This window comes from Apostichopus japonicus, chromosome 1, assembly GCF_037975245.1.
Source record: "Apostichopus japonicus isolate 1M-3 chromosome 1, ASM3797524v1, whole genome shotgun sequence".
Classification (NCBI taxonomy): domain Eukaryota; kingdom Metazoa; phylum Echinodermata; class Holothuroidea; order Aspidochirotida; family Stichopodidae; genus Apostichopus; species Apostichopus japonicus.
In genome coordinates, this window is record NC_092561.1 from 9,985,116 (window position 1) to 10,012,133 (window position 27,018).

Genomic DNA, 27,018 nt, shown 5'->3' on the forward strand with positions numbered 1-27,018 from the left:
TACTTAAAGAGCTGTAGCATTGGGCTTGACTTCAGACGATCTAGTGGCCCTAGACGAATATGCCGTGGAGCTGAAGAATCGCAAGAAGGCAGGTAGTGGTGCTCCTGAGGGCAGTGTTAGGACCGTAGATACAAGTCAACTCTCTGATTCTCTCCGACTGAAGGTGCGTGGTTGTTAATGAATCATTTTAGACTCTTTACTCAAAAAACTTTTGTTGTCAAACTCTGTGATGCTGAAACATAGCTAGGTATTTTGCATGAGGTATCCCATCCACATGAGCTGGATAGGAGCATTGTATAGTGGAAGTGTAGCTTCACATGTTCCTACAATGCAAAACGGTGCTTATCATAAATAATTCCATTTTTGTAATTACAAAGACAAGGTAAGCCCATGGCTTGTTAGTATCTGTATAATTTCTTTCTTGATTAGAGCAAATTCTATCAAAGAACAACATATGAATTTTCTCCCTGGACCAGCTACAAATTAAACCTGGTATTATTCCACTGAATTTGATGAAGTCGTTAAGAAGCACTTTCTAACTTCTAGACACATTTAGTTTTGGATGCACAGTACCACTTGTTTAAATTTGGTATCTTGTTGCAAGCAAAGGCCTCTACATACACTGTGTCATTCTCTTTGTGTTATAATACTTTTATCTTTCTCTAGGCTCACCGATTAGAGCAAGACATTGGAAGAGCAGAACGTGAAAGTGAACGACTCAGGCAAGAGTCGTCTCAGCATAAAGTCGAAAATAAGAGACTTCTAGAGGAGAATGGTAAACTGGAGAAGGAGATGAAGAACCTTGTGAGGGCAGTACACCAGAGTGAGGGCAGTGGAGTTAACATGGATATCCTAGGACCATCTCTAGAGAGATTGCTCGCTGTAAGCATTTGTTTGTGATTAATTTCAGTTTCGATACGGTTTCTACTCTGGTAATTTGAAGATAATTTCCTCTTCTGCTAAAAGTTAGATTTGTAAACTCTAACAAGCTGATTGCAGGAAGAAATGAAAAAGCAGGAAAACCTGTTTGCTTTTGCTAAATACTTTCAGGTTTAATTCCAACTTTTTAGTAATCTGTAGGCTATTTTTGTTGGCAAAACATTTTAACAAAAGATAGTTGTTATTATCCCTTTTTCCCCTCTTTATTGTTGTTGCCATATTTGCAAAAATGATTTTCCCTCAGTCATATTGATTTCATAAAGTGAACAAATAATGTAGGCCTACAAATATAGCATCAGCTTAATTCTTGTAGAGGGATGTTAAAAAAAAATCATTTTTCTCATAATTCCCACTGGTAACCTTTTTCACCTTCTATTTTAAAGTTTTTTTTTTTTGAATTTTTGTTGTTGCCATATTTGCAAATGATTTTCTCCCAGTCATATTGATTTCATAAAGTGAACAAATAAGGTAGGCATACAAATATAGCATCAGCTTAACTCTTGTAGAGCAGGGTTGTCCAACCTACTGCCCGCGGGCCACAGTCCGGCTCGGCGCATGGTTGCATCCGGCCCGCCAGAGATGCTCTACGGTGCGAAATGTAGTGAGCAGATTTATTGATAACAATTTAAGCTATATAATCAATCATTTGAACCTTCTGGGTCAAAAAAAACACAGGTCAGTTTGTGTGACACTCTCTCAGCGGAGGGGGGGGGGGGTGACGGCTGGACTTCATGTTTTATCAGGAAGGAAAATAAATCAGTGCGCTCCGTGCGCAGTGCTCATATCTTGTTGCCTTGGGCTTCGGGCAAAAATCGAAAAATCGAGCGTAGGGTTCATGCGGCCCTCCTCTGCAAAAGGTTGTACAACCCTGTTGTAGAGAATGTTAAAAAGAAATCAATTTTCTCATAATTCCCACTGGTAACTTTTTCACCTTGGTTTTTAAAGTTTTTATTTTTAAATTTTTTTCCATCTTTATCTGATCCCAATCAGATGTTTGAAAAGAAAACAGGGAGTGACTCTGTGGATTACGAAGCCCATGTCTACTTGAAGGCGCAGGTGGACCAGCTGACAGGGAGGAACGAGGAACTCAGGAGGGAGCTGAGGCAGGCCCGCAACGAATGTGACAAGTCCATGGTGGAGTTTGATAAAGCCAAAACAAAGGTAACCATACCCACAACAGTGTAGACTCGCTGAAAGAGAAACTTTTCTTATAATGTCCGAAAATATTGCTCTCTAGTGTTTCTTAGTACAATTGTGAGACGATGAGAGGTAAAATATTGAACTATCAATTGAATAACTTTTTGCTGTTGTTTATTTTTTTTATCATTTTTGTCTGTCATTTCTCTTTGAATCGGTTGTAAGGCGACTGGTGTCATTCTCATTACGCTTCCATTCCAGACAGTCACATGAAGGTAAAATATTTGGAAGGGTCCAACTTCAAGTTGGTTAATGGGTGTATCTTGTAGTATACTGGATCAAGTCTGTTGACATATCACAGACTTGTCAGGACCTAATTAAATCATTAAATATTCATTGCCATGTAGTCTCGAATGATATGTTTACAGTGCATTACAAATAATCCATGAAAAGGACAGATGGTGATGAAATTCTCTTTGTTGGGTGTAATTCTGTCTGTGTAAAGCTAAACAAAATTTATAAGGAATAGGTAAGACAATAAGTTTATGTAAACAATAAGGCTTTACACCTAGGAGCTAAAATCCTGTCCAAATTTTTGCTAAAAGAGCATTCTAGACATTAACAATTTTAAGTTGTTAATATCGTCAAAACCTATATAAGGATGACAAGTTTTCATTTCAAAATTTTTCAAAATGTAGGTTTTGTGTCTTAATGATTGTAATGTTAATAATGTCTGCAGGTTGATACATGTTTGAGTAGTCATTATCATGTTTGTGAGCAAACTTGGTAGGTCAAAGGTCAAGCTGTCACTCGACTCTATCAACGTCTCCATTGTCTCTGGATATAGGGAGGAAGAAAGAAAGAGGTTTGGTAGCACCTCATCTAGTAGAAGTTATTATTTTCACCTGAAATGCATTGTTCTTTACAGATAACAAGATTGGAGCAAGAATTGAAAGATCTTCGTGACCTAGGTCAAGGGGGAGGAGTTATGACTATGCAACAGATGCCCCTCCCCCAGGGGTTAGCTGTTTCATCGGCAGAGGTGATATCTTCGCTCAATGAGCAACTGATTCAGACCTTACAGGTAAGCCCATCATCGTCGTTGTTGTTGTCATAGTTACTGTCATCCTTGACTCATACCAAGATGTAGACTCGTGAGTTAATCCAATCAAATGTCTTGCATCTGTTCATCTGTTTTGTGGTTTAAATAGTTCTTCCACCCATACACGATCTTACACAACTTGAAATTTGACAACCCCTGAGACAATGATTCTTATCTTTATTTTGTAGAATTTTTGTTTATTGTTTAACGAAGACAGTTTGACATTTGTACAAGATAAGATATTTGTTCTGCAATGGTAAATGGTTGTTGTGTTATTTGTCATCAGTACCTAGCCCTTAATTATGAGTCCTTTTCATGAGGTAAATAAAATAGTTTAAAGAAATAGTTTGTGTCCCTTGGTTCATATAAATGTTACTTTAAAAGTAACATTGTCCTGAATAGCTGACCTTGCTAGAGATGTGTGATAGCTCAAGATGGTAGTGGATGTGACAACAAGAACACCTTTTGATGATTGACAGTCATGATTATCCATCTCTCACAGGGCATCTGCCTCCTGTCCCCTCCCGTCCTGTCCCCTCCCGTCCTGTCCCCTCCCGTCCCGTCCCCTCCCGTCCTGTCCCATCCTGTCCCTTTGCTGAGTTTGCTGACTTGTGTCCTTTGTTTCTAAAGATTTTAAATTAGCCAAATTTGTGTGAATGTTAGTAAACTTAGAATGGTATGTACCATCAATTGTCAAACATCTTCCCTGCCACCACCCACCACCACCAACCCACCACCAGCCCACCATCAACCCACCACCAACCCTCTGTTGTGAAATTTCTGAATGCTTAACCGGCCACTTAAGTGGCGCAGTTCGTAAAGATTTTTCATTTGTGTGAGTAATATCTACACCCAAGGCAACACAATTCATTGATGCCTTATTTTCTATCATTATTAGGAACTCACAACAAGGGAAGAACAGCTCAGTAAATGCGACAGCGCCCTCGTGATCTTTCGTCGAAAGTTTGCGGTGCTGCGCCATCAGCAGGGTCTGCTGTACAAGGAGCAGCAGCAGACAGAGGACGAATGGAAGAAGAAAGAGCAAGAGTGGAAAGATGATAAAGTGAAATTACAAGAGGCAAACTCTCTCCTGGACTCCAGAGTTAAAGAATATAATGTAAGTGCAATGATGCAATGTGAGGGAAGTAAAGTTGACCACACACTGCCCCCAGACTGAACAAGACCCTTCTGACGTTAGGGGGGGGGAAGTATAGCTGACCATACACTGACCCGGACTGAACAAGACCCTTGTGATGCTACGTAATGGTGACCACACACTGCCCCCAGGCTGAACAAGACCCTTCTGACGTTAGGGGGGGGGGGGGAAGTATAGCTGACCATACACTGACCCGGACTGAACAAGACCCTTGTGATGCTACGTAATGGAAGTAAAGCCGACCACACACTGCCCCCAGACTGAACAAGACCCTTGTGATGCTATGTAAGGGACGTAAAGCCCACCACACACTGCCACAGGACTGAACGAGACGTTGTGACGTTAAGGAGGGGGGGTGGAGGCAAGTCCACTACACACTGCCCCATATTGCACGAGACCCTTGTGACACTATGTAAGGGTAGTAAAGCCCACCACACACTGCCCCAAGACTGAACGAGACCCTTGTGACGTTAAGGGGGGGGAAGTAAAGCCGACCACACACTGCCCCCAGGCTGAACGAGACTCTTGTGATGCTATGTAAGGGAAGTAAAGCCGACCACACACTGCCCCCAGGCTGAACGAGACTCTTGTGATGTTAAGGGGGGGGGGGAAGTAAAGCCGACCACACACTGCCCCCAGGCTGAACGAGACTCTTGTGATGCTATGTAAGGGAAGTAAAGCCGACCACACACTGCCCCCAGACTGAACGAGACGTTGTGACGTTAAGGGGGGGGGGGAAGTAAAGCCGACCACACACTGCCCCCAGGCTGAACGAGACTCTTGTGATGCTATGTAAGGGAAGTAAAGCCGACCACACACTGCCCCCAGGCTGAACGAGACTCTTGTGATGCTATGTAAGGGAAGTAAAGCCGACCACACACTGCCCCCAGGCTGAACGAGACTCTTGTGATGCTATGTAAGGGAAGTAAAGCCGACCACACACTGCCCCCAGGCTGAACGAGACTCTTGTGATACTATGTAAGGGAAGTAAAGCGGACCACACACTGCCCCCAGACTGAACAAGACCCTTGTGATGTTAGGGGGGGGGAAGTAAAGCCGACCACACACTGCCCCCAGACTGAACGAGACCCTTGTGACTAAATTTTGTATTGCTATCAAGACGCAGTTTTACAAGTGACACATACACTGTACGACTGATGAATGTTCACATGACTGCTTCCTGAAAATGAAGGGAAAACATGAAATTTGAGCAAAAATGTCAAAAGAGTTATCATATGACGGATGGAAGGATTTTTTAGTGAATTTGAAATGCGACTGACTGTCTGCATTTGCTTGCAAAATGAAATATGTTAATTTGTTCGTAATAGACACTTAAAAAACTTAACTGCACTACATTTTATTATTGTCAAAACTTGACATCAGGGGTATGGGAGGAGGTGGGGGGGGGGGGTAAACTGTTTAAGATGAGTTGGGATTATGACTCTCCTCTGTATGCATTGTTTTATCTGTTCAAAGAGGCTTCTGCTTTCCCAAAGATTTCCTCTCAACCTTGACTAGCCAACTTTAATGTGGAATAACAGAGATGTTATGAGCTAAATGAACTGTCTACTTTTACCACAGCTTTAGCTGTACAGTGCAAGATTAGACAATTTCCATTTTATATTTCAACCTACAACGTTTAGAGAATATCTGAAGTTCATTATAAAAGAATTGCCATCCATTTAACAGTAAAACGTTTGATGGATGTCACATTTGAAATTCGTTCATAGAGAACTCATTTACTTTTTGTCTAGCTCTGATATTTTCTGCATCAAACATAAGTTGAGGGTCGCAATCTGTGAGTCTATAATTCTTTTATTTGTATTTGAGTATTTGTATCATTATCTTTGTATTTGTATGTGAATATTGGTATCCTTATCTTTGTATTTGTATGTGAGTATTTTTATCCTTATCTTTCATGCCCTCCGATTACAGAGATTATTGGACACTCTGAACCAGAGCGGGGATGAACAGCAGAAGAGGATGTCCGATGTGACGAGAAAGATCACCGTTCTGAGAGTGAATGAACAGGCACTGACCAGAAGATACAAGGCCTGCCAAGATGCAGAAAATATGTTGAGAAAGGTAACATGACTGGTTATTGTTTATCTTGATTGGTAGCATTCATGAAACTAAATCAAGTTGAAAAACAAAGAAAAGTTTATGTTGGTTACTAATGTTATTACTGGGAATAACCTCTTCCTCTCCCCTCCCTCACCTTGAGAACACTCATGTGAGCCAAATTTTAATATTCACAAAATGTACAACCCCAAACTGTTCTTTCCTCTCGTATGCCATCTACACCCTCTCCCGGCCGTTTCTCTTTTATCCGTGTTATCTAAGTGTAGTATTCTTTTGTCATAAAGGGGAAGGGAGAGGAAGGGGTGGTTCTGTTTGTTGTTTTGCTTCTCTTTTCTAAATGTAAAGTTCTGTTGTTTTTTTTGGCAGGGAGTGTCACTTCCCAACAAGCCCTTTAGGGTATTTTAGTACACTTCCTTTCACAAGTTTTATTTCTTATCTCCTTATATGTTATATGTCATACTTATGTTGTGATAGAACAAAAATAAATGAAATGAAAACTGCACTTTGCTCTTCTGGACCATTTGTCACACCCCAAACTAAAATATGCTGGTTTCATGAGGTTTTTACTTTGCAACCTCAGAATAGTTATTTGCTAGCCTGGATCATCCCCCCCCCCTTCACTATGTCTCCCCCCTCCCACCCTTCAGGTCCTATTTAGTCTACATTGATGTGACTTCAATTTAAAAATCCCAAAATTAACAACTGTAAACTTTTGTTTGGTCATCTCAGATCTTTCACACATCTCCTCTCACTGCACCAACTTATCTCCAACCCCATCATCTCCCACCCACCCTCCCCCTTCTTCTCCCTCCCTACTCCCTCTCCCTCCATCCCTTCCACCCTTTTCATTGAAAGCCATGTGACCTACAAATTTGTAACCCACAATTAGGATACCTTTGTATCCTGTGTTTCTTATACCTGTTATGAAATTTTTAACTTTTAGGAAAACTTGAAATTAAGAAATGAAGTTGTGGACATCCAATCAGCTATCTCGGAGAGGATGGGATACTTGCAAAGACAAAAGGTTCCTCTCTTTTTATTCTTTTAATTATTGTATGTAATTTAATTATTGTATGTAACATCACTACATCATACCTCTGTTGTTATAACCTGATCAGATTTGCAAAAATCATTCATTAGGTACAGTTTCTCCATTTTTCCTAATAAAATAAACTGAATGCATTTTATATTGTAAGTAAAGTAAATCATCAATAGACCTACTGACTGGAAAAATTATAACCAATCTGAGAAAAAAAAAAAATGTATACAAAATATATATAAAAGATACGTATTTTCCTTAGCATTTTGAACGACTGAACTGAATTGAAGAAGATTTTTACTGTGCATTGTTGCGATGCACTTGTAGATGCTTGTTTCATGATTAGATATATTTCACAGATTTACCAAAATGTTATTGTTTTGTTTGGTTTGATTTCCAGGAAATGTTACAATTCAAAGTGGCCTCGCTCCAGCGGTCGTTAGATGAGAGTGTGCCCAGTGCTGACTTGGAGAAATATGCTAGAGACTATAAAGAACTAGCTGTAAAGTACAGAGACATGCTTCAGAATGATAACAAACTGGTTGCTAGGAATGCTAGAATGGATGAATTGGAGGTAAACTTTTCATTTTCTTTGATGAATGTTATAAGACCTAATGTTAGATTGGAAAAGGAAAGGTCTTTGGTAAAACTGTAAGGATTAAAACCAATGTTTTTCAAGTTTGAGTGAAAGCAAAAGCAAATTTACATGCAATACTGATACAACAGTGAAAGAAGAATTATGGAGTGATAGAACATCTGGATATATTAATTAAACTTTTGTATGATATTAAGTTTATTTGTCAGCTTTATAATTCATTACCCTTTTTTGAAGTTGTTTTCCTTCTGTAACATCAACACCATAATAATACTCACTTGAATATGAATCTCAAAGCAAAAGAGAAATGTTATAATAAACTTAAAACCGAATGTGCCTATCCATAGCATAAGTTGGCCTATATTTTATTTGTTTCGGTTAAAAGAAATTTTATGGTTCCATAATGTTGTTTCTTCTACACAGTCAGAAAATGCTAAACTAGAAGAAAACGTTGAAGTTTTAAAGAAAGAACTCTCCACAGAGAAGGAGAAACTTCACACCTTGGAACAAGCTATGCAAGAATTTGGAAATATTGAAGGTAAAAGGCAGAGGAATCTCTAGGAATTTTAACTGAAGCTGCTGTAATAATGAATATTGATGGTGGATGTGAGGGTGTTAGAAGTAGGACTGTAGGAGTTGCAATGTTGGCAATGAAGAGTATTAGTTTGATCGTGGATGTGAGGGTGGTGCGAGTGTAGGAGTAGCGATGGTGGTTATGAAGACTATTGATGGTGGATGTAAGGGTGTTAGAAGTAGGACTGCAGGAGTTGTAATGTTGGCAATGAAGAGTATTAGTTTGATCGTGGATGTGAGGGTGGTGGGAGTGTAGGAGTAGCGATGGTGGTTGTGAAGTCTATTGATGGTGGATGTAAAGGTGTTAGAAGTAGGACTGTAGGAGTTGCAATGGTGGCAATGAAGAGTATTAGTTTGATGGTGGATGTGAGGGTGGTGGGAGTGTAGGAGTGGCAATGATGGTTATGAAGACTGTTGATGGTGGATGTGAGGGTGCTAGCAGTGGGACTGTAGGAGTTGCAATGGTGGCAATGAAGAGTATTAGTTTGATGGTGGATGTGAGGGTGGTGGGAGTGGTGATGGTTGTTATTAAGACTATTGATGGTGGATATGAGGGTGCTAGCAGTGGGACTGTAGGAGTTGCAATGGTGGCGATGAAGAGTATTAGTTTGATGGAGAGGGTGCTGATGAAGATGGTGGTGTCAACATCCTTCAGCATACTGCAGATATCAAAATTAAATACAGTTATAGTGAATACTGGTGATGGTAGGGGTACTTCAGAGGTGAAGAGGTATGATTGAGGAAATGTTCCTAATTTTGACCATCACTATTAATTTACTACAGAATGATGGTTGTGGCAGTGATCATGATAGATGGATGATGATAATTGAAGGTTTCTGTTCTTATTGATGATACTAGTGTACTAAAGAAATTAAGATCATGTTGATGATTGTGGTAGTTATCATGATAGATTGTTGATGATAACTGAAGATGGTTTCTGTTCTTATTGATGATACTAGTGTACTAAAGAAATAAAGATCATGATGATGGTTGTGGTAGTGATAATGATATTTGAATGATGATAATTGAAGATGGTTTCTGTTCTTATTGATGATACTAGTGTACTAAAGAAATAAAGATCATGATGATGGTTGTGGTAGTGATAATGATATATGAATGATGATAATTGAAGATGGTTTCTGTTCTTATTGATGATACTAGTGTACTAAAGAAATAAAGATCATGATGATGGTTGTGGTAGTGATAATGATATATGAATGATGATAATTGAAGATGGTTTCTGTTCTTATTGATGATACTGGTAGTTATTGTCTGTGTAACATGTGGTTGTATGATACAGTATCCTCACAGTCACCATGTATCACTTTACTTGTCTACCAAGTTGAATTCTACCAATCACTGTAGAAGTGTATTTTATCAGACATCAACCAGCAAGGTAGGTTCAATTGTTACTCATACAAGATTTTTGGAATTTAATGTGAGGTTAAAAGCCTAAAAAATGGTCTCTTGTCAATGCACAGAAAATTATAAGGGTAGAAGCTCAGGAATGGATGAAACCAGATCTCTGAGTAAGAGGCTGACCGTGGTAGAGATGAAGGAACTCAATGAGAGGCAGAAAGCGGATCATGCTGTCCGGATGCAGGATAAACTCAGAAACACTGTACACGAACTGGAGAAACGTAACATGGAACTGGAGGACAAATTTGAAACAGTAAGTTTTATGATATTAAAAGGGAGGTGGGAGGGGAGGGGGGGCTGGAGGGAAAGTGGGAGGAGACTTGATAAAAGCATGTCCAAAATAACTGTGCAACCATGGTTTGTTGAAGAAATATTACAACAATTCTATTCTGGATAGAAAATTTGAATTATTATTAATCATTCACACCATCATTATCAGCAATGGTGTTTGTCATTTTGTTGGGAAGTTAAAGGCATTGAAGACTCGCTCCAATCCCCATGCGGCCATCTGAAAAAGTTAACTTTCTGTTGCTTGCAAGTGAGGTTTTGTTTGTGTCGCAGACAGTAATGAAACGTGATACCTTGTTATTTTTAGCTGGACCTGGGATGTCCATCGCTGTATTGCTTGTATACTGTGCTTTGGGTATTGACCGCAGCTGTATGTAGCGGTAGAAAGCTGTGTGTGTATTTTCTGGGATCGATGGTGGTGTTTAACACTTCTGTTACACCTGATTCGAAACTAGGTCAAATTACCGGCATTAGATGTTTCTTTTTGCGCGAGTCTTCACACCCTTTAATAAGTGAGACCTATAAATATATACAAACCACAGTCAAAGTTTGTAATCAGTTTTACAAGCAATTTTTTTTTTTCCTTTCCAGCTGACGAAGATTAATCTTGCCGCACAGAAGACTGAGGAGGAACTTCGAGATGAGTTGTCCAAGTGTGTGACTAAAGCTGTCAGTGATATCGATAGGAGAAAGATTGTCGACCTAGAAAAATCCAATCACACTTTAAGCTTAGAGAACGAAAGACTCAAGGTACGGAGAGTTGAAAGTTCTTATTGATGCCGGATTGTGAAATTTTTTCTCAGTATAATTTCTAATGAATTTTTCGGTGAAAACAGGCAGTTTTCCAGCTGGAAAGGGCCCTGAAAGATTAAAAAAATGTCTCAAACTGCATCTGGTAAGGCCTTTTTTAGCCTCTGTTGCCTTTTAAGCTGCAAATCGCAATTTCAGTAAGAACAGGCAGTTTTTGTCTGAAAATGGCCACAGTAGGTCAGAACGGTGCACTTTACCATAAGCCCATATTCTTTTCTTGGCTTTGAAATCCATTTTGTTATGTATTATTTTTCATGCCTTTGAAAGTTATGTTGTAAGCTCTTTAAGCCTGAGGTTTGAAAAAAAAAAATCATGTTGGAATTATTTTAAGAACTTTTGTAATTCTTCTACTGGAACATAAACTGGATACAAGGCTCAAAGTAACTGACTAATAAAAAAAGTTAGATACAAACGGATTGAGGGTCAACTCAAAAATGAACTCTTTAGAGCAAAACAAGTGACACATTGACTCAAACAGCAATTGAGGAAACGCGAAAGGAAACAAACTGGAAATTTTATAAAACTAACGAGTTGATATTCTTGGATTAAATGGACTGGACCAAAATAGAGTGTATAAAAGTAAACTCTACAAATTGTTTGCTTTTAGTTAAGTAGTGTATTTTTCAGCATAAAATGGTAATGGTAATTCTTGTTGTTTAGTTGATGTGAATCATCATCCGCAATTCTGCTAGAGAGGTTAAGAATGGTCACCAATTTTCAAACTTTTTGTTAAACTTTTCTGTCTCCCATTACCCTGGTACAATAGTGCAATCCTCATCAAAATTTTTTTTAGTTTCCATGATTTCCTCCATTTTGAGACTTTGATTAAATTTGAGGAATACCACTGCCAAGAAAATACATGTGAGATATGATGTGAAAGGTGTCGGAGAAAAGTACATCTCTGTTTCATGTTCATGCGCTAAACTTTGTAGACGATACAGTTGAACTAAACAGGCTCTGGATACAAACCTCTCATGTTGAACTGTAAAAAATGCATAAGAAATAAACAGATGGTAAACATAATTTACCTTTACTCAGTTTCATTGAAAACTGTAAAAAGTGGAGAGAAATGGGATGTAATCCTTACTCTAATAGGTAGTGCTGAATTGACTTAAATTCTTTTTTCAATTTTTTAATTCACAAGAAATGAAATATGCCTGAGAATTTGTGAAACAAAAGTTAATTTTTCGACTTTTTTGACAGGAAATGGTAGATGTGTCCAACTTTCAGAACAAAGCCTTGGAAGCTCAGCAGATATCAAGAGAAAAGGAAGTGCAGTCTCTGAGACAGCAGCTGTTAGATATTCAAACGCAAAGTGATGAAAAAGCCATCATCGGTAAGGTCGCATTAAAACCAACCCCTAGCATAGATCTCTGTGAATCTAAAGAGTGTGAAGACTTGCGCATAAAGAAACGTCGCATGCCGGTAATCTGACCTAGTTTCGAATGAGGTGTAACAGAGGTGTTAGACACCACCATTGATCCCAGAAAATACACACACAGCTTGCTACCGTCGGTAGTTAGACATTAGTGCACAGTCAATACATACAGCTACGACACAGTGTATATAGCAGCTATGGACATCTCAGGTTTAGATAAAAGATACCAAGGTATCACGTTTCATTCTGCATTTTGTAGCGACAAGAAAAATCCTTTACTTGCAAGCAACGGAAAGTTAACTTTTTCAGAGCGCGGCACGCGGTTTGGGGCGAGTCTTCAATGCCTTAAAATATACTATCCCCTTGACAAACCACATGAAAATGTAGTACATTAGCCTGTCAAGTTTTCCATTTCGGATAATGCAGAAAAATAAAAGATTTGAAACAGTTCTGAGTTGATCCTTTGTAAGTGATTAATACTTCAATATAAAAAAACTATAAAGTGTTTGGCAGCAGTGCTTGTATACTTATTTATTCGTTCGTTTGTTCGTTCGTTCGTTCGTTCATTCATTCATTCAATCATTTATTTTATATTTAATGAAGACCTTTTTGATGTGAAATGTTATAATTGTGTTTTAGTTTGGTCATTTTCAATCTTACTTGAGTAATACTGGTAGCTTTCGTAAGTTGCTTTTGGCCTAATTTTAAATTTTAAATTTATCGAAGACTTAGGTTTATAGAGGTTTGTGACTCTTCGAGTACTTGGTACTTTCCAAGTCATTTTGCGGAGAAGAAATATTTAAATGACACTGAAGGAGAATTAATCCTATGACCATCATCATTAGTCTCAGTGATAGAGATAACCGTGATGAGCAGCTCCCCCCAAACGGCTGAGAAAAAGTGTAATTCATTTGGGAGATAGCAAAGGTTTAATATATTCCTTCACGAAAAGGCTTAAGACTTGAGTAAGTCTAAGAATGACATCATTGAGGCACATATGCTTGAACTGTAAATGGTTTTTTATTTAGTAGTATGTTTATTCTGTTATAGAGACAGTTATAAAATGATACATCTACATTGATGAAGTTTTAAACAGGACTGGATATTGGCATCGGTTTTATCGTCCATACTCCCTAAAATCCATCTTGAAAGTATGAAAAGAAAACAAACGGAGAGTAAAAAACGTTCACCTTCTAGTTTGCACTATTTTATCTAGAGTACAAAATGGCTGCCCACTGACACGACATTTATGCCATGATATCTCCAAGGGAGCAAACTTTTTGTTTGATTATTGGGGGAGTTCAGGCATTGTCCATCTCACAGATGCCTACTCTTAAGCTAAAGATTATAAAGTTTTGTCTTCTCCTTTAGTATGGAAAAATGTGCTAATCACTTGAGTGAATTTGGTGGGAAATAGCACATGGATAAATTCTGTGACTGTCCAACCTTTGTGACTGTCCAAAATAGTTGGTGAATATCTGTTAGGATAGAATTTGACCTTTTACCTTCTTCCATCATCTACAGGCAAGCTCCACCATCATATAGTGGCACTCCAGGTCAGCGAGGGGACTGCTGTACGTAAACTGGAAGCAGCGACAACCAAAATAAGACAACTCGAGGTCCAGCTTTTACGAATGGACAAGCACCTCGATGAGAGAGAACAGAGCCTCTATCACTGCCAAGTGGATTCCAGAAATCGTAGTCGGCATTTGCGACTCACAATCCAGGTATGAAGTGGACCACTCTTTACCTGTGTTTGTGTGACTACCATGCTGGACTGGAGTAATCGTTGGGCCAAAATGGGCCCTGTCACAGCGCCCATGTTCTACAGTGTCACCAAAGTGACCAGGCAAAAAAAAAAAAACGGGAAAAGAGGGGGGAAAAAGGGGGGCGATTGTGATGTATAAGAGTGTGTTTAGATGATCGTTTTTGTTGCCTCTTAGTAGGATGTTCCTAAGTACAAGGAATAGCAAATGAAACATCAACAGGATGTCATTACAATGCACCCCGATACTGGATGTATACATATAATACATAGGGATTAACAGTGCACCTGGATGTTATAATGTCAACGTAATGTTAGCTTGGTTTCCCTCACAGCGAGTCGGAGCCCCAATATTTATGTCTGGGTACCCTTCTAGGTAAATCCAGCCCTGTTTACATGCAGTGGCACTTTCAGTACGGAACAACGGAATAGTGGGGCATTAAAACTGCTGATCCATATGGTATGGTATTTTACTGTTTCTGTATAGCTCTTGAAAATAGAAGAAATTATTATTATTATTACACCGGTGCTTATATAGCATAAAATCCCAGGGTTCAATGCGCTACAAAACATATACAAAATACAATTCAGGGGCGGATCCAGGATTTTGAGAAAGGGGGGGCCGACATCCCGATGGTAGCACTTTAGTGATCTGTGTACTGGGGGAGGGGTCTAGGGGGAGGGGTTGTCTTCCTCCCCCTTGGAAATTTTTGGTTAATTGTGAGTGCTTAGATGCAAAATGGTGAAACATTTCGCCAAAAACTAGAAAAACCAGAAACGTTGCAGACACGCTTTTTTGTGCACATATTTTTTCTTGATAGACACATATTTAACAACGCTCAACAGTGCATGTACAATGGATACACTATTATTGCGTCGATTCGTTTTTTCTTTTGCGCGAAAATTATGACACCAGATTCACCCCAAGAAAAAACATAAAACAAGATATATTCAATGAGATAATTATGATATACTTATTAATGAAAGGGGGTGTAGGCGGTTTTACACTATCTAACGCAACGTAGTCGCTAAGAACCTGAAGTATTTTTAAGGGAAGGCCCGATAATAAGCGGAAACGGATCACCGACCGGAAAAATATCGGAATTTGTGGACTATTTCTTGCTTCCTATTGTATTAAAACAAAGCACCTATGTGAAAGACACAAATCACATTCTGAAAATTGTGGAAGCCACCCCTTTACCAAAAGCAGTAGTACTTGCTACACTCGATGTCGTCGCCATGTATACCAATACTCCCCAAGAGGAGGCATTAGATATATGTCAAGAAGTCTATGAAAAGGCGGAATAAAGCGAATATGGAATAAATAAAATATCTTCCATATCCATGCGCAAACTAATTGAACTTATTTTTAACAAGAAACTGTTTCGAGTTCAATAACCAATTCTATCTACAAAAGATCGGTTGCGCCATGGGTAGCCAAGCCTCTCCGGAAATCTGTGATATCGTCATGCATAGACTGGAAAACCAGATTTTACCGACAGATAATAAAATCTTAAAATGGCTCCGCTATAGAGATGAAATTCTATTGCTTTACGACGGTTCACCTCAGGAACTTGAACAACTAGTAAACAGGTTGAATGAAATTCACCGCTTCTTAAAGTTTACGGTAGAAATATTACACACCGAGGTAACATACCTAGATTTGAAAATCTTCAAAGGTCCAAGGTTTGAAACCAATGGGTTATTAGACACCAAAGTCTATACCAAACCCACGGAAACCTTCCAATACCTCGACAGAAACTCTGCACACCCACTTGCCACTTTTAAAGGCTTCATTAAAGGGGAAGTCTTACGATACGCACGTCTCTGTAACAATGAGACTGATTTCTTACAGAAAAAGAATGCGTTCACAGAGAAACTGTTACTCCGTAACTATAAGAAAGAGGAAATTGCCTCAGCCACGAAAGGCATAAAATTTGAAAACCGTGGGCAATACCTCACTACCAAACCTAAACAAAAGGAACCACCAATGGTGTTCAAGCTTACCTATACACCCCATATCAAAACCACGCATTTGAAAAATGTACTTTTGAAACATTGGCACTTAATCTCGCAACACGCGGTCAGGGGCGTAGCGAAGGTTTTTTTGTTGGGGGGGGGTATGGAGGATTTGATTTTCCGACGGATCTGGAAGTGGTGACTGAAATGGGGGAGGGGTCTAAGGGGAGGGGGTTCCCCCTCCCCTTTGGAAAATTTTTATTTTTGAAACGCCCTTAGATGCAATCTGGTGCATATTTTAAGTCAAATTTGGCACCGTAGAATTTCCATTTCGATATTATTTTTATGGCAGTCGGCAGAAGAAGAATTAATTGGGACCAATTATCGAACTGTGTTTTCTCTTTCACCGATCGTTGAAATAGTGAAACTTCGTGATGAAAATGTTCAGAAGACTTTCCGGTAATGAGAAATAACAACATTCATTGATATACAAGCGAGAAACGTTAAAAATTGTGTACAATTCGTGAGCCGTGTCCTTAAGTTTTCCACGGAGAACGAATGACATCTGCGATGACGTCATTCTGAACAGAGGCTAATAACAACACGTTGTCACACGATAGCACGACTCATGGGCTGCGGCCTATACGGAAGCCTTTAATTCCATTTCTTTCACTGAGTTGCCGGCGAATCTGGCACTCGTCTAGCTGAGCCTGGCTACAGTAGCTATACTGACGGCCGTGACATTATCAGTTATTTGCCGAGAGGTTTTTAACTTGCAGGCGTCGGGTGATTGGATTGGTGAAGGAGTTTATCAGATGAATAACTGGAAAATCGAAATAACCGATAAAGAAGCTCCCGTTCTCCTTTTCTCTATTCAGCTTTCCTTCTTTCTTCCCCTTCCGCTCTCTTCACCTTTTCTCCTTTTGCCGACAGACCCAAAATTTGCCGACAGCAACCAAATTATTGGGGGGTGTGACACCCCCTCACCCCCCCCCGCTCGCTACGCCCCTGCACGCGGAATTATCCAAACTTTCCAAAAGAACCGATTCTAGCCTACAAAAGGGCCCAAAATCTCAAAGATTTACTTGTTAACTCAAGGTTTCCTACTAACGAAGAATCAGCTGACTCTCAAGGTTCACACGAAGCTCTTTTAGATGCTCTTATATCTGCACTATGAGTCCATAAAAACTCGTGCACAGAAAATAGATGCATTTTGAGAACGAGACGCCCAGGCCGAGTATAAAAAATTCAAAGGCTACTACTGATGAAGCTCCTCCTATAAAGTTTGAGAGCAGAAACCGGTCTAGTTGGTCATAAGAACCTACACTAGTCTCTCCTACTATTAACAGTACACTCAATTCACCTAATAGGTGCAATTATGTTTCACCACGAGGAGCATGCTATAAGTTCATGTTCCTCGGGCCCTCCCTTAAAAATACTTCAGGTTCTTGGCGACTACGTTGCGTTAGATAGTGTAAAACCGCCTACACCCCCTTTCATTCAGATAATTATGATATACTTGCTAACTGTGCATTGATTTTCCCTGACAGTAATAGTCAGCACTATAGTACTGAGCCGTATCTAATTAATACGTGATGTCGCGTAGGCCTGATAATTGCCTTAGTTTCAAATTTGGAATAAAAACGATCGCGTTTCAGGAAAGAGCAGCTGGATATATATTAGGCTTTTCTTTCACCAAGTTATGCCTATTAGGAATTTGAAGTACTCCCACATAAAAAAAAACGCAACTGATTTCCAAAAAGGGGGGGCCGGGGCCGGGTCGGCCCCCCCCCTGGATCCGCCCCTGCAATTGACTACACTTAAACTTAACCATGGGTTTGTTTGAAATAAAACGTCTCTAAAGCTGATTTGAAAGTGCTGAAAGAAGTGCTGATACATCTGACAAGTTTGATTAAAAGGGAGAGTCTTATGGCATTCAAACTCCCGTTCACCAATTACATTCTATTATTATGATTGTAGTTGTATTGATATTTTCTGTTGTCTTCTGAAATATCTTTTTTCTTTAATATTTGTTGGACGAACAAAACAACATAGCATCATCAGCTAGTCCACATCGGCCAATGTCATTTCATTTCATTTGTTGAGATCCTCTTAAAGGGTGTGAAGACTCGCGCAAAAAGAAACGTCTAATGCCAGTAATTTGACCTAGTTTCAAATGAGCTGTAACAGAAGTGTTAAACACCACCATCGATCCCAGAAAATACTCACACAGCTTGCTACCGTCAGTAATTAGACACTAGTGTACAGTCAGTACATACAGCTGCGGTCAATACCCACAGCACAGTATACAAACGATACAGCGATGGATATGTCAGGTCCAGCTAAAGATAACATTTCAGGTATCACGTTTCATTACTGTCTGCATTTTGTAGCGACACGAACAAAACGTCACGTGCAAGCAAAAGAAAGTTAACTTTTTCAGATGGCCGCACGTAGTTTGGGGCGAGTCTTCAATGCCTTAAAGTAACAATATGTTGGTTTGCTTCCTGCAGGAGCTGAGACGGCAGTACAGCGGGACAGCTCCTCTAGCCGACCTTGAGAAGTTCTCCAAAGTGATGATGCAGTTAAAACAAGACAAAGAGAAGATGGAGAAGGAGATGAAAGTGGTAGGTTGCCATGGAAATGGTAGTAGCCTGGTAAAACCGAAAGCCTCTTTGCTTTAATACATATTAAACTGCTTACAGTACTTGTTATGTTAATAAAAATATATATTTTGTGTGAGAGATAAATGAAATTACATAACACATTAATTAATATTCCATAGTAGCCCTGAATTTTTTTACTATTATTGAGTTCCCTGGCGAAAAAAAAAAATACATTTTTACGACGGTGATAGTGTGTTAGTGCTATCACTCCATAATACAGTACATGTTTTTACATTAATTGGTTTTTTGGCAGTAAGTTGCCAAAATATTTCACCTTCTAGTGATATAAAAACATTCATTCATAAAAACTGTCAAGGGGTCATGTGGTCGAACTAATTTGTTAGTTCAATTAGGTAAAAAATAAAGTCCATGGCTTGGCAGTGCATCTATGTGACTATGCCACACAGGTAGACTTGTTCTGGGTATTAGAGATAGTTTGGTATAGTACAATACATCAGGCATATGACAATATCAGGTTGACACTTATCGGTTGGTTGGTGTTCGTAAGTGAGTGATATCTGCAATAGGTTAAGAGAGCTGGAACTCTCTGATGATCCACAAGTAGGATGCTGAGAGGGATGCACACACTGGATGTATTCTTTATTACTGTGTAGTTCATACAATGGATCACACAGCTGATCTGCAGAGATAAGCCCAGGGATGTGCCCACACTGGGTGGCACTGGGCGGCCCTGCCCAGTACTAAAAATTACCGCCAGCACTGTCTTAAAAATTGTGAATCCCGCCAAGCACTATTTTCATCTAACAATATATTCAACATAAATTGGGCCTAGCCTATGCCAAATCATACAGACTAATAATGCATCAGTTACGCATGCGAGAAACATTACTTACGGCTCTCAATCGGTCTCTTGTAAAATTGTAAATTGTTAGCAAAACTAGTACTTGTGTATGTGCTTAAAAAGCTACACAAGTGCCAGCATTTGGCATCTGAGTACCTTCAAAATTCGAAAAATTTCTCAAAGGGCCCTTTGAGAATTTTTTTAGAAACCTCCCATAGGACAGCGATCAGTATACCCGGCAGTCAGGAAATCCTGGGCACATCCCTGTAAGCCCTATTGTTTGATTGTTTTGATTGGTCCTAGCTGAGTAAGATCTTTCAGCTGCTGCAGCTTTTCTATTTAACACGATGCCCTCGTTCTCTATCATGGTTGCTCTATCAAGTAGGTAATTGCATGTAAACTATTCAAGGCAAGGAAACACACAGAGCCTCTGGACTTTCGGAATGATATTTCACAAAGATGTTTATGAATAAAATCACCTTTTTGATGTCTTTTACAAAATACAAGTAATAAAAATTCCCTCTTTCAGATAAAACATGAAAGAGAAGAAGTTAACACCCAGCTTCTGGAACTGGAGGTGAAACACCAAGGATTGCAGGAACTTATCCAGACCCTGAAGGACAGTAGGGGGGCAGCTAAGGTATCGGAGTGGCACGCTAAGATGCAGGAGGTCAGGTTACAGGACCTACGACTGAATCGACAGATCAGTAGATTACAGCAGCAGGTAATAACGTTTGGTTTTGTTCTTACTCTTTGAGAATCCAGATACTATATAAACATACTCGGCATTGAGCAATACATCAAGATAGCACTGTAATCAGTGCCAAGGGGGGTTGGGGGTGGGGGAACTGTCAAAATAACTGAAACTTAAAGAATTTTTTATGAAGAGAATTTTGCAAGATTCGTACTGCTATTTTGACAAACCACGAAAAACAGACAGCTAGCCAGTAATGTGATGACTGCTCCCCTCCTTATTAGAATTTTGAATATGATAATCAAATACAAGGCTAAATATCCCAAGCTAGTTGTTTTTCAGTGTTACTGCTATGTCATTTTCTAATGACCCTTGATGTTGGATATTCCATACTTGTAAGTAATAGGAGATCTCCAGCCTAGCTTGACATAATCTCTGGCTGGAGATGTGGTTTGAATCGACCTAAAAAGAAGTGAGAGGGGGAAAAAATGAGCTTTTAATCGATTGCAATTCAGAATGGTAGGGAGATATTCAAATTTAAAGCTGCAAACGCCTGCATCAGGTGAGTAGAGTTACTGTTTAATTTTTCTCTTACTGCAAATCTGCACCTTTGAGCTGTTCCTTTGCACCGAATGACGGTTTTCTTTGAAATTTTTAACATTCCAGTTTAAGTACCAGGAGAACATGATCTCTACTCACGAACAGACCATCAATAATCTAGAGAAGGAGAACATACACATCGGCCATCAAGCTGAGGAGAGACAGTTGCTATGGGAACATAGAGAGGCAGAACTTGAGCGTATGATTGACAGTCTTGAGAGGCAACAGAAGCAGATGGCAGATGCAGCTCACAGGGTAATCACAAAGGAAAAGTCGATGACGGGATGTGTGTTAATTAATACTCCGTTACTGGTTCTAAATGAAGCTAATTCATTTTAGTGAATGTACAAATACACAGTCAACCTAATTCTTAGTGGAGGGTATTTCATAAATGTACTATATCGTCAGTGAAGGTATTAAACGTTTGAGAATACCAGACAATATTTAAAAACACGAACTAGGATTTGACGAACAAAAACATAATAATAGTAATATCAAAGCAGTTTATCAAGAAGAATCAAAATCTCACTATACCTAGATTTGAGCAATGTGCATAGTAAGCTGGGCAAGTCCTCAAGCCAAAGGCCTTAAGGGCCCACATCATCCTGATAAGCGCAAGATAGTGGGCCAATTTTCTTTGAGGGCCAGAGTAAAATCGCTTTGGGGGCCGGATTTGGTCTGCAAAACCCATTGTGTCATAACAAAGCAAATTGGTTACCTTTTGTATGCCCATTTAGGGTGTCACTCTTTTAGGGTTTTGGTTAACCTTTAAATATTTGTATCAAAGATATTTAATTTTCCTCTACTGACAGATGTTTGTATAGTGCAGGTTCCACAGAAGTTATACCATGCTCGATGTTGACATACCATGTAGCAATGTTAATGTTGATGAAATATTATGTGGACATACCATGTTAGACCATATGACATTGCAATAGTTTTATATATATATATATATATATATATATAGATACATCATGTAGCTACACATGACGACAACTCAGTTTATTCTTGATTGGCAGCTCGATATCCTTTCCCAGGGCTGACATTTTAAGAAGGCTTTCTGGTTGTTCTTTGAAAGGGGTGAAATGCAAGCAAATTAAACCTGAATAGGTGTTTTTTTTTGGGCGGGGGGATAATCAGTTAAGTTGTCTATGAACACTGGTCAGCCTAAATACTTCTGGCCCTTAATTAGAAGGTAGGATGGAGACTTTAAATATTACTGGATGTCCTCCAAGGCAATCTTAAGACTGATAAACAATCCATGTAAATCTTGAAATGTTTCATCCCATATTTCTTGGTTTCTAGTTTGAGGAGGCAACAGGTTCACTGCCAGATCCAAGTCTACCCGTGGCTAGTCAGCTAGAACACGCTATCAGGACCATCAAGATACATATAAAGACAATACTGGACTTCAAAGAAGAGAAGAAACAGTATGACAAGGTTAGTCATATCTTCATCTATAGATCTATTAATTCAAGTACTAATAAAAAATATCATTGCCTATATATATATATATATTTATATGTAAATGCAAGATGGAAAATGGATCCCCATGCTTGTTAAAGTTGTGACATTTTGTGATCTTCTTTTGAGGAGTGATGTATGTTGGTTAGTGTGCAGAATAATTAGAAGCAGAAAGTGTTAATACAAGGATTCTCAAACAAATGATGCCAAATAATCTAACTTTGAATGCAATTAAGTAATCATATAGTAAGATTAAAAGAGTAACAAAGCACCTTCCCATTACCTTCCTCTTCTCTCTCTTTCACTTCCCCTGCCAAAATCGGATTCCAAAGATGCTGCTAACCGCATCGTCCTGTAACGTTACTGTTGAAAAATCTTTGAGAACCATCCTTGGCAAAATGCAGTTCACTTTCTCTGATTATACAGTCTCGTTTATATGTATGAGGGTTGAGAAAAGGAGGAAAGCTTCCACAAAGTGTTTTATTTGGGTCACTAATGTTCCCTCTCTCTTTTCTGCATATTTTTGCAGAAACTCAGCGAATCAGATCAGAGGCTTAAAGAAGTGGAAGCAAATCTCCTCACCAGAGACAAGATAATCAATGAACTCCGACTTCGTCTGCCAGCATCCTCCGATCGGGATGAAGTCATCAAAGATGGCATGTCAGCAGGCGTGGCTTTCAAGGAGATTGTAGATTGTTGCGAGCATAAGCAAGCATTGAAGGTCGCCCAGACACAAATAGAGGGCCTTCAGGTATGATTTGTATGTGTGTATGTATGTATGTATTTTAGATCCTCCTGCAAGCAGGAACTCGCAAAGAAGCCTCATTGGCTTATCAAAGCCGCAAGCTGGCCGAAGTCAGTCTCTTAGATTCATATTTAATGTCCATGATTATGAATTGTCAATTGTCAACAACTCTGTAACTGGACGACATACATTAATCTTGGAGTGACTCGAACTGGGGCCTTATGATTGGAAGGCACCGGCGTTAACCACTGAGCTAACACTCCTTAAAGCTCTTTTCTTGTAAAGCTCTCTTATAAATTTAGACATCAGGATGAGAGTGTATAGCTAGGTAGCATAGAGGTGTTGTAGCCTTAGATAGTAAGGAGGAGGGACTTGGCTCTAGATAGCAAGGGACAGGGTTTTTTCTTGTATTTTTTTGGTTTGTTTCTTGAGCAGACAACTTAAAATTTAAGGAATAGTTGGCACTATTTATAAATACATAAGAACTGTGCAGCCTACTTCACTGAGTTTAAACTACCCTCACTAATGCTCCATATTCCAAACTGCCAATTCATTGGGAAAACAATTTAACATTACAACAGTCACAGCTTTTTGCTGCCCAAATTAAAGAAAGTTTATATTTGATGGTGAATGTTAGCTTGATTCTAAAAGACTGACTGTTCTTATTCAATGGCAATCTACTTTGTAGATACTTTGTTAAATTTAAGTCTTCATTGAGTGTTTATTGGTCAGAATGGGAGGGCTGGCTTAATGTAGGATTGGTTTAGCTCATTGCTACGGTAACCCCATAACACTATCGTAGTGAGCAGAGAACACAATGTTCCGTTAAGCTATTTGACAACTCACGGCCATTCGTTCTGCAGGTTAGTTGGAATTAATATGTCATGTTAATAACCAGTTTCCAGGTTTACAATCATAGTGCATATAACACTCCTCACCAAAGATTAAGTCTGTCAAAATGTATGCCTGCTGACATTTAACCACATTCTGTACTTTTAATTAGTGATGTAATTGACAAAATATCACCTGCTGCCGACCTAGCCACTTCACTGTGGTGAAGGCATGGTGAAGCGGTAAGGGTGTCTTCCCCCTCCACCTTCCCCACCCCCTCCACTTCCCATACTCCTCCCCTTCCCCCTCCCCTCCCCATCCCCATTCCCCTACAATCATTAGGTTGCAGGTTCCAACCCTCATCAGGAACCAGATTCTCTTGACCTATATTTTCAAAGTTGCTGGTTAACCGGAGCCGTCCGTGGATTTGTATTTTCTGGTTTTGGTATTATGGTTTGCTTCTCTCCTTTCAATGGTTCCTCTTTGTTCACCAAAGCTGCACTGCAGTGATCGTGAATTGAGTTTCTTCACCTACCTCAGTATTTGAGAAAGTGGTCAGTGTGTTGAGGCACACACTGTGGTCCGTCGGATCATGGGGAGGTTAAATGGCAGTCCCAGGAGCAGGAATGGGTGCAACAATTACACCCCTGCCCTGTAACTCTCTGATCACTCATCGAAGAGAGAAGGCTTGGTACAAGCCGGTGTTCATCCAGGATCATCCCAAGCAGATAGGGTTGCAAATACTAAGCCTGGGAATTACTAAGCTAGACTAAACCAAACCCCATCAATCCTTCCTCTTGTCAAGTAGAAGTAATACAATATATTTACACTGAAACTGTATCTCATGTTAAAAAAATGCAGTTTCATTTTATGTATTTTGTTTTTGTTGACAGATTCGCATCCAACAAAAGGAAGAAAACCTTCAAAAGTACATCGATTTATTGGATCAGTCAAGACAGGTAAGAAACTGAAAACTTGAATCGTAATTATTCAAAATTATTCCTCGGAGAAGTCTCTTTCTCTTTCCCATGGTACGAACCAAAACCAAAACTTTCTAAATGTGTCTTTAATATGTATTAAAAAGCGCATCCATCTCTTCTAAACTTATTTTGGCCCATCTAATCTTGACATGGTTTTCTTTCGTCACAATCAAAATATTCCTTAGACGAAGGTGGCCAAGCTGACACTATCCTGCGTTAGGATGTGCAACGTATATCCCCACAGATTTCAAGCTGGGAAGATTGTTGTGAATCAGGAATGAGGCTAAGAGAAGGATGCTGTGTGCAATTTTGTCTTGTCCAATGATATATTTGTTAATCCTTTGCATCAATTGGTTAATATATTTTTTATTTTTAATTCTCAGGAATCTGCGGATGAAAGCAAGAATTACATGCAGGAGATTCATCAGCTGCAGGTTAAGCTTCATGCGCAGTCAGACATCGCATTCAACAAGTTTAAAAAAGCTGCTATGGTAATATTTTTATATTAATTTTCAAGCTGCGTCCATTTTCTTTTTCGTATTCATATTTTAAGGGGTTTTGTCATTTTGTTACTTAAATTTACTTAAAACTCACTTTTTTCTTTTTAGGAATTTCACTGTAAATTCTATTTTTAAAATTATTCCTTCGTTTATATATATATATATATATATATATATTATTAGAGAAAACCAGAGAAATAAGATATGACTCATAATTGACAAATAAGGAGTAAGTTTTAGAAAATACTCCTTATTTGTCAATTATGAGTCATATCTTATTTCTCTGGTTTTCTCTAATAATATTTTCTTTTGGAGTAAACGTGGATTTTTCGTTATATTATATATATATATATATATATATATATTTTATATTAATATTTAAGCTGTGTCAATTTTATTATTCATATTTTAAGGGTTTTGTCACTTTATTGTCATTGTAAAGCGCCCTTGAACTTGCTTAAGCATGAAAAGAGCGCTATATAAATTTGGTAAAATAAATAAATAATAAATATATGTTTTATCTTTTTTACCCTTCATTATAAGTCTAATCGCCTCTGTGTCTGTTTTTACAGAAGAACAAGTGAGTGAGCCAGGGGTGGGGGGGGGTGGAGGGTGAATTTGAATTGCTTTTGGTGTCTCACATCCATCCATTGATAAAATTTTCATTACCATGATATTTATTTTTATTTTTATTTTTATTTTTTTTAAACTTTGTGATAGGACCTAGCCAGTAAACCTGCTGCCCCCGTACCAGGCAGCAAGGAGTTGGCCAAGTTACACGAACTCGAGGATATAGTCGCCCAGCAGGATAACTCGTTGGCAGCGATGTCCCTGAAACTGAAAGCAGCTCAGACCGAGACTGCCAAATGGAAGGATGTTCTTCAGAGAACACAGGCCGACAATAAACAGAAAAAGGAGAGGTTAGTAATCAATGCTGCAGTGACCAATGGAAAGTGTCAATGTTTTCTGGGTTAGATTTTCAAATCCCACTATTGCTACTGAGGAGAGATATAACTAAATTACTAGAATAAGATTGGGAGGAGAGGTACCCAGATCGTTTTGTTTGTTCCCTTTGGCAAGGCACTTTTTATCTCCATCGCCTCTCTCCATCCAGGTGTATAAATGGAGACTTGCAAGGTAATTATAAATATACATAGTTGTGTGTGCCGGTGAGTGGCTGCACCCTATGGGAATTCTCCCAGGGGACAAGTGGCTGTGGTGCACTGTGGTGCCCCAGGAGAGGTTGTTTGAATTATGCACACTTTGGTGTGTAGGTGTGACAAGTTACCAATGACCAGGGGTTAAGTGTTGTAAAGTCATTGAGGGGGGGGGGCCTAGACCTTGAACAAGACTGTAAACCTTTAACTTTAATTTAACCCTTTGCTAGTATTTCTAGAAAACAAGGAAATCTCACAGGTTGCCAGCAATCTTGATTTTACATTTAAGTAGTGTTTAATTGTTGTTTGGTTTCTCCCTTCTATTTTTCTTTAA

At 39.1% G+C, this 27,018-nt stretch overlaps 1 protein-coding gene across 3 annotated transcripts in view; it reads left to right on the forward strand.

The window, feature by feature from the left end:
• LOC139967024 (centrosomal protein of 290 kDa-like) overlaps nt 1-27,018 on the forward strand; it is a 65,707-nt gene that overhangs the window by 20,813 nt on the left and 17,876 nt on the right. For all 3 annotated transcript variants that reach the window (XM_071970634.1, XM_071970653.1, XM_071970642.1), the window contains exons 16-36: nt 10-163; nt 667-882; nt 1,930-2,100; nt 3,005-3,160; nt 4,077-4,295; nt 6,270-6,419; nt 7,360-7,440; nt 7,856-8,029; nt 8,474-8,588; nt 10,105-10,295; nt 10,922-11,080; nt 12,344-12,476; nt 14,043-14,245; nt 18,756-18,869; nt 20,240-20,434; nt 21,071-21,259; nt 22,313-22,447; nt 23,001-23,222; nt 24,941-25,006; nt 25,411-25,518; nt 26,248-26,447. In XM_071970634.1, the coding sequence (XP_071826735.1) occupies nt 10-163; nt 667-882; nt 1,930-2,100; nt 3,005-3,160; nt 4,077-4,295; nt 6,270-6,419; nt 7,360-7,440; nt 7,856-8,029; nt 8,474-8,588; nt 10,105-10,295; nt 10,922-11,080; nt 12,344-12,476; nt 14,043-14,245; nt 18,756-18,869; nt 20,240-20,434; nt 21,071-21,259; nt 22,313-22,447; nt 23,001-23,222; nt 24,941-25,006; nt 25,411-25,518; nt 26,248-26,447 (3,351 nt within the window). The remainder of the gene's footprint in view (nt 1-9; nt 164-666; nt 883-1,929; nt 2,101-3,004; nt 3,161-4,076; nt 4,296-6,269; nt 6,420-7,359; nt 7,441-7,855; nt 8,030-8,473; nt 8,589-10,104; nt 10,296-10,921; nt 11,081-12,343; nt 12,477-14,042; nt 14,246-18,755; nt 18,870-20,239; nt 20,435-21,070; nt 21,260-22,312; nt 22,448-23,000; nt 23,223-24,940; nt 25,007-25,410; nt 25,519-26,247; nt 26,448-27,018) is intronic.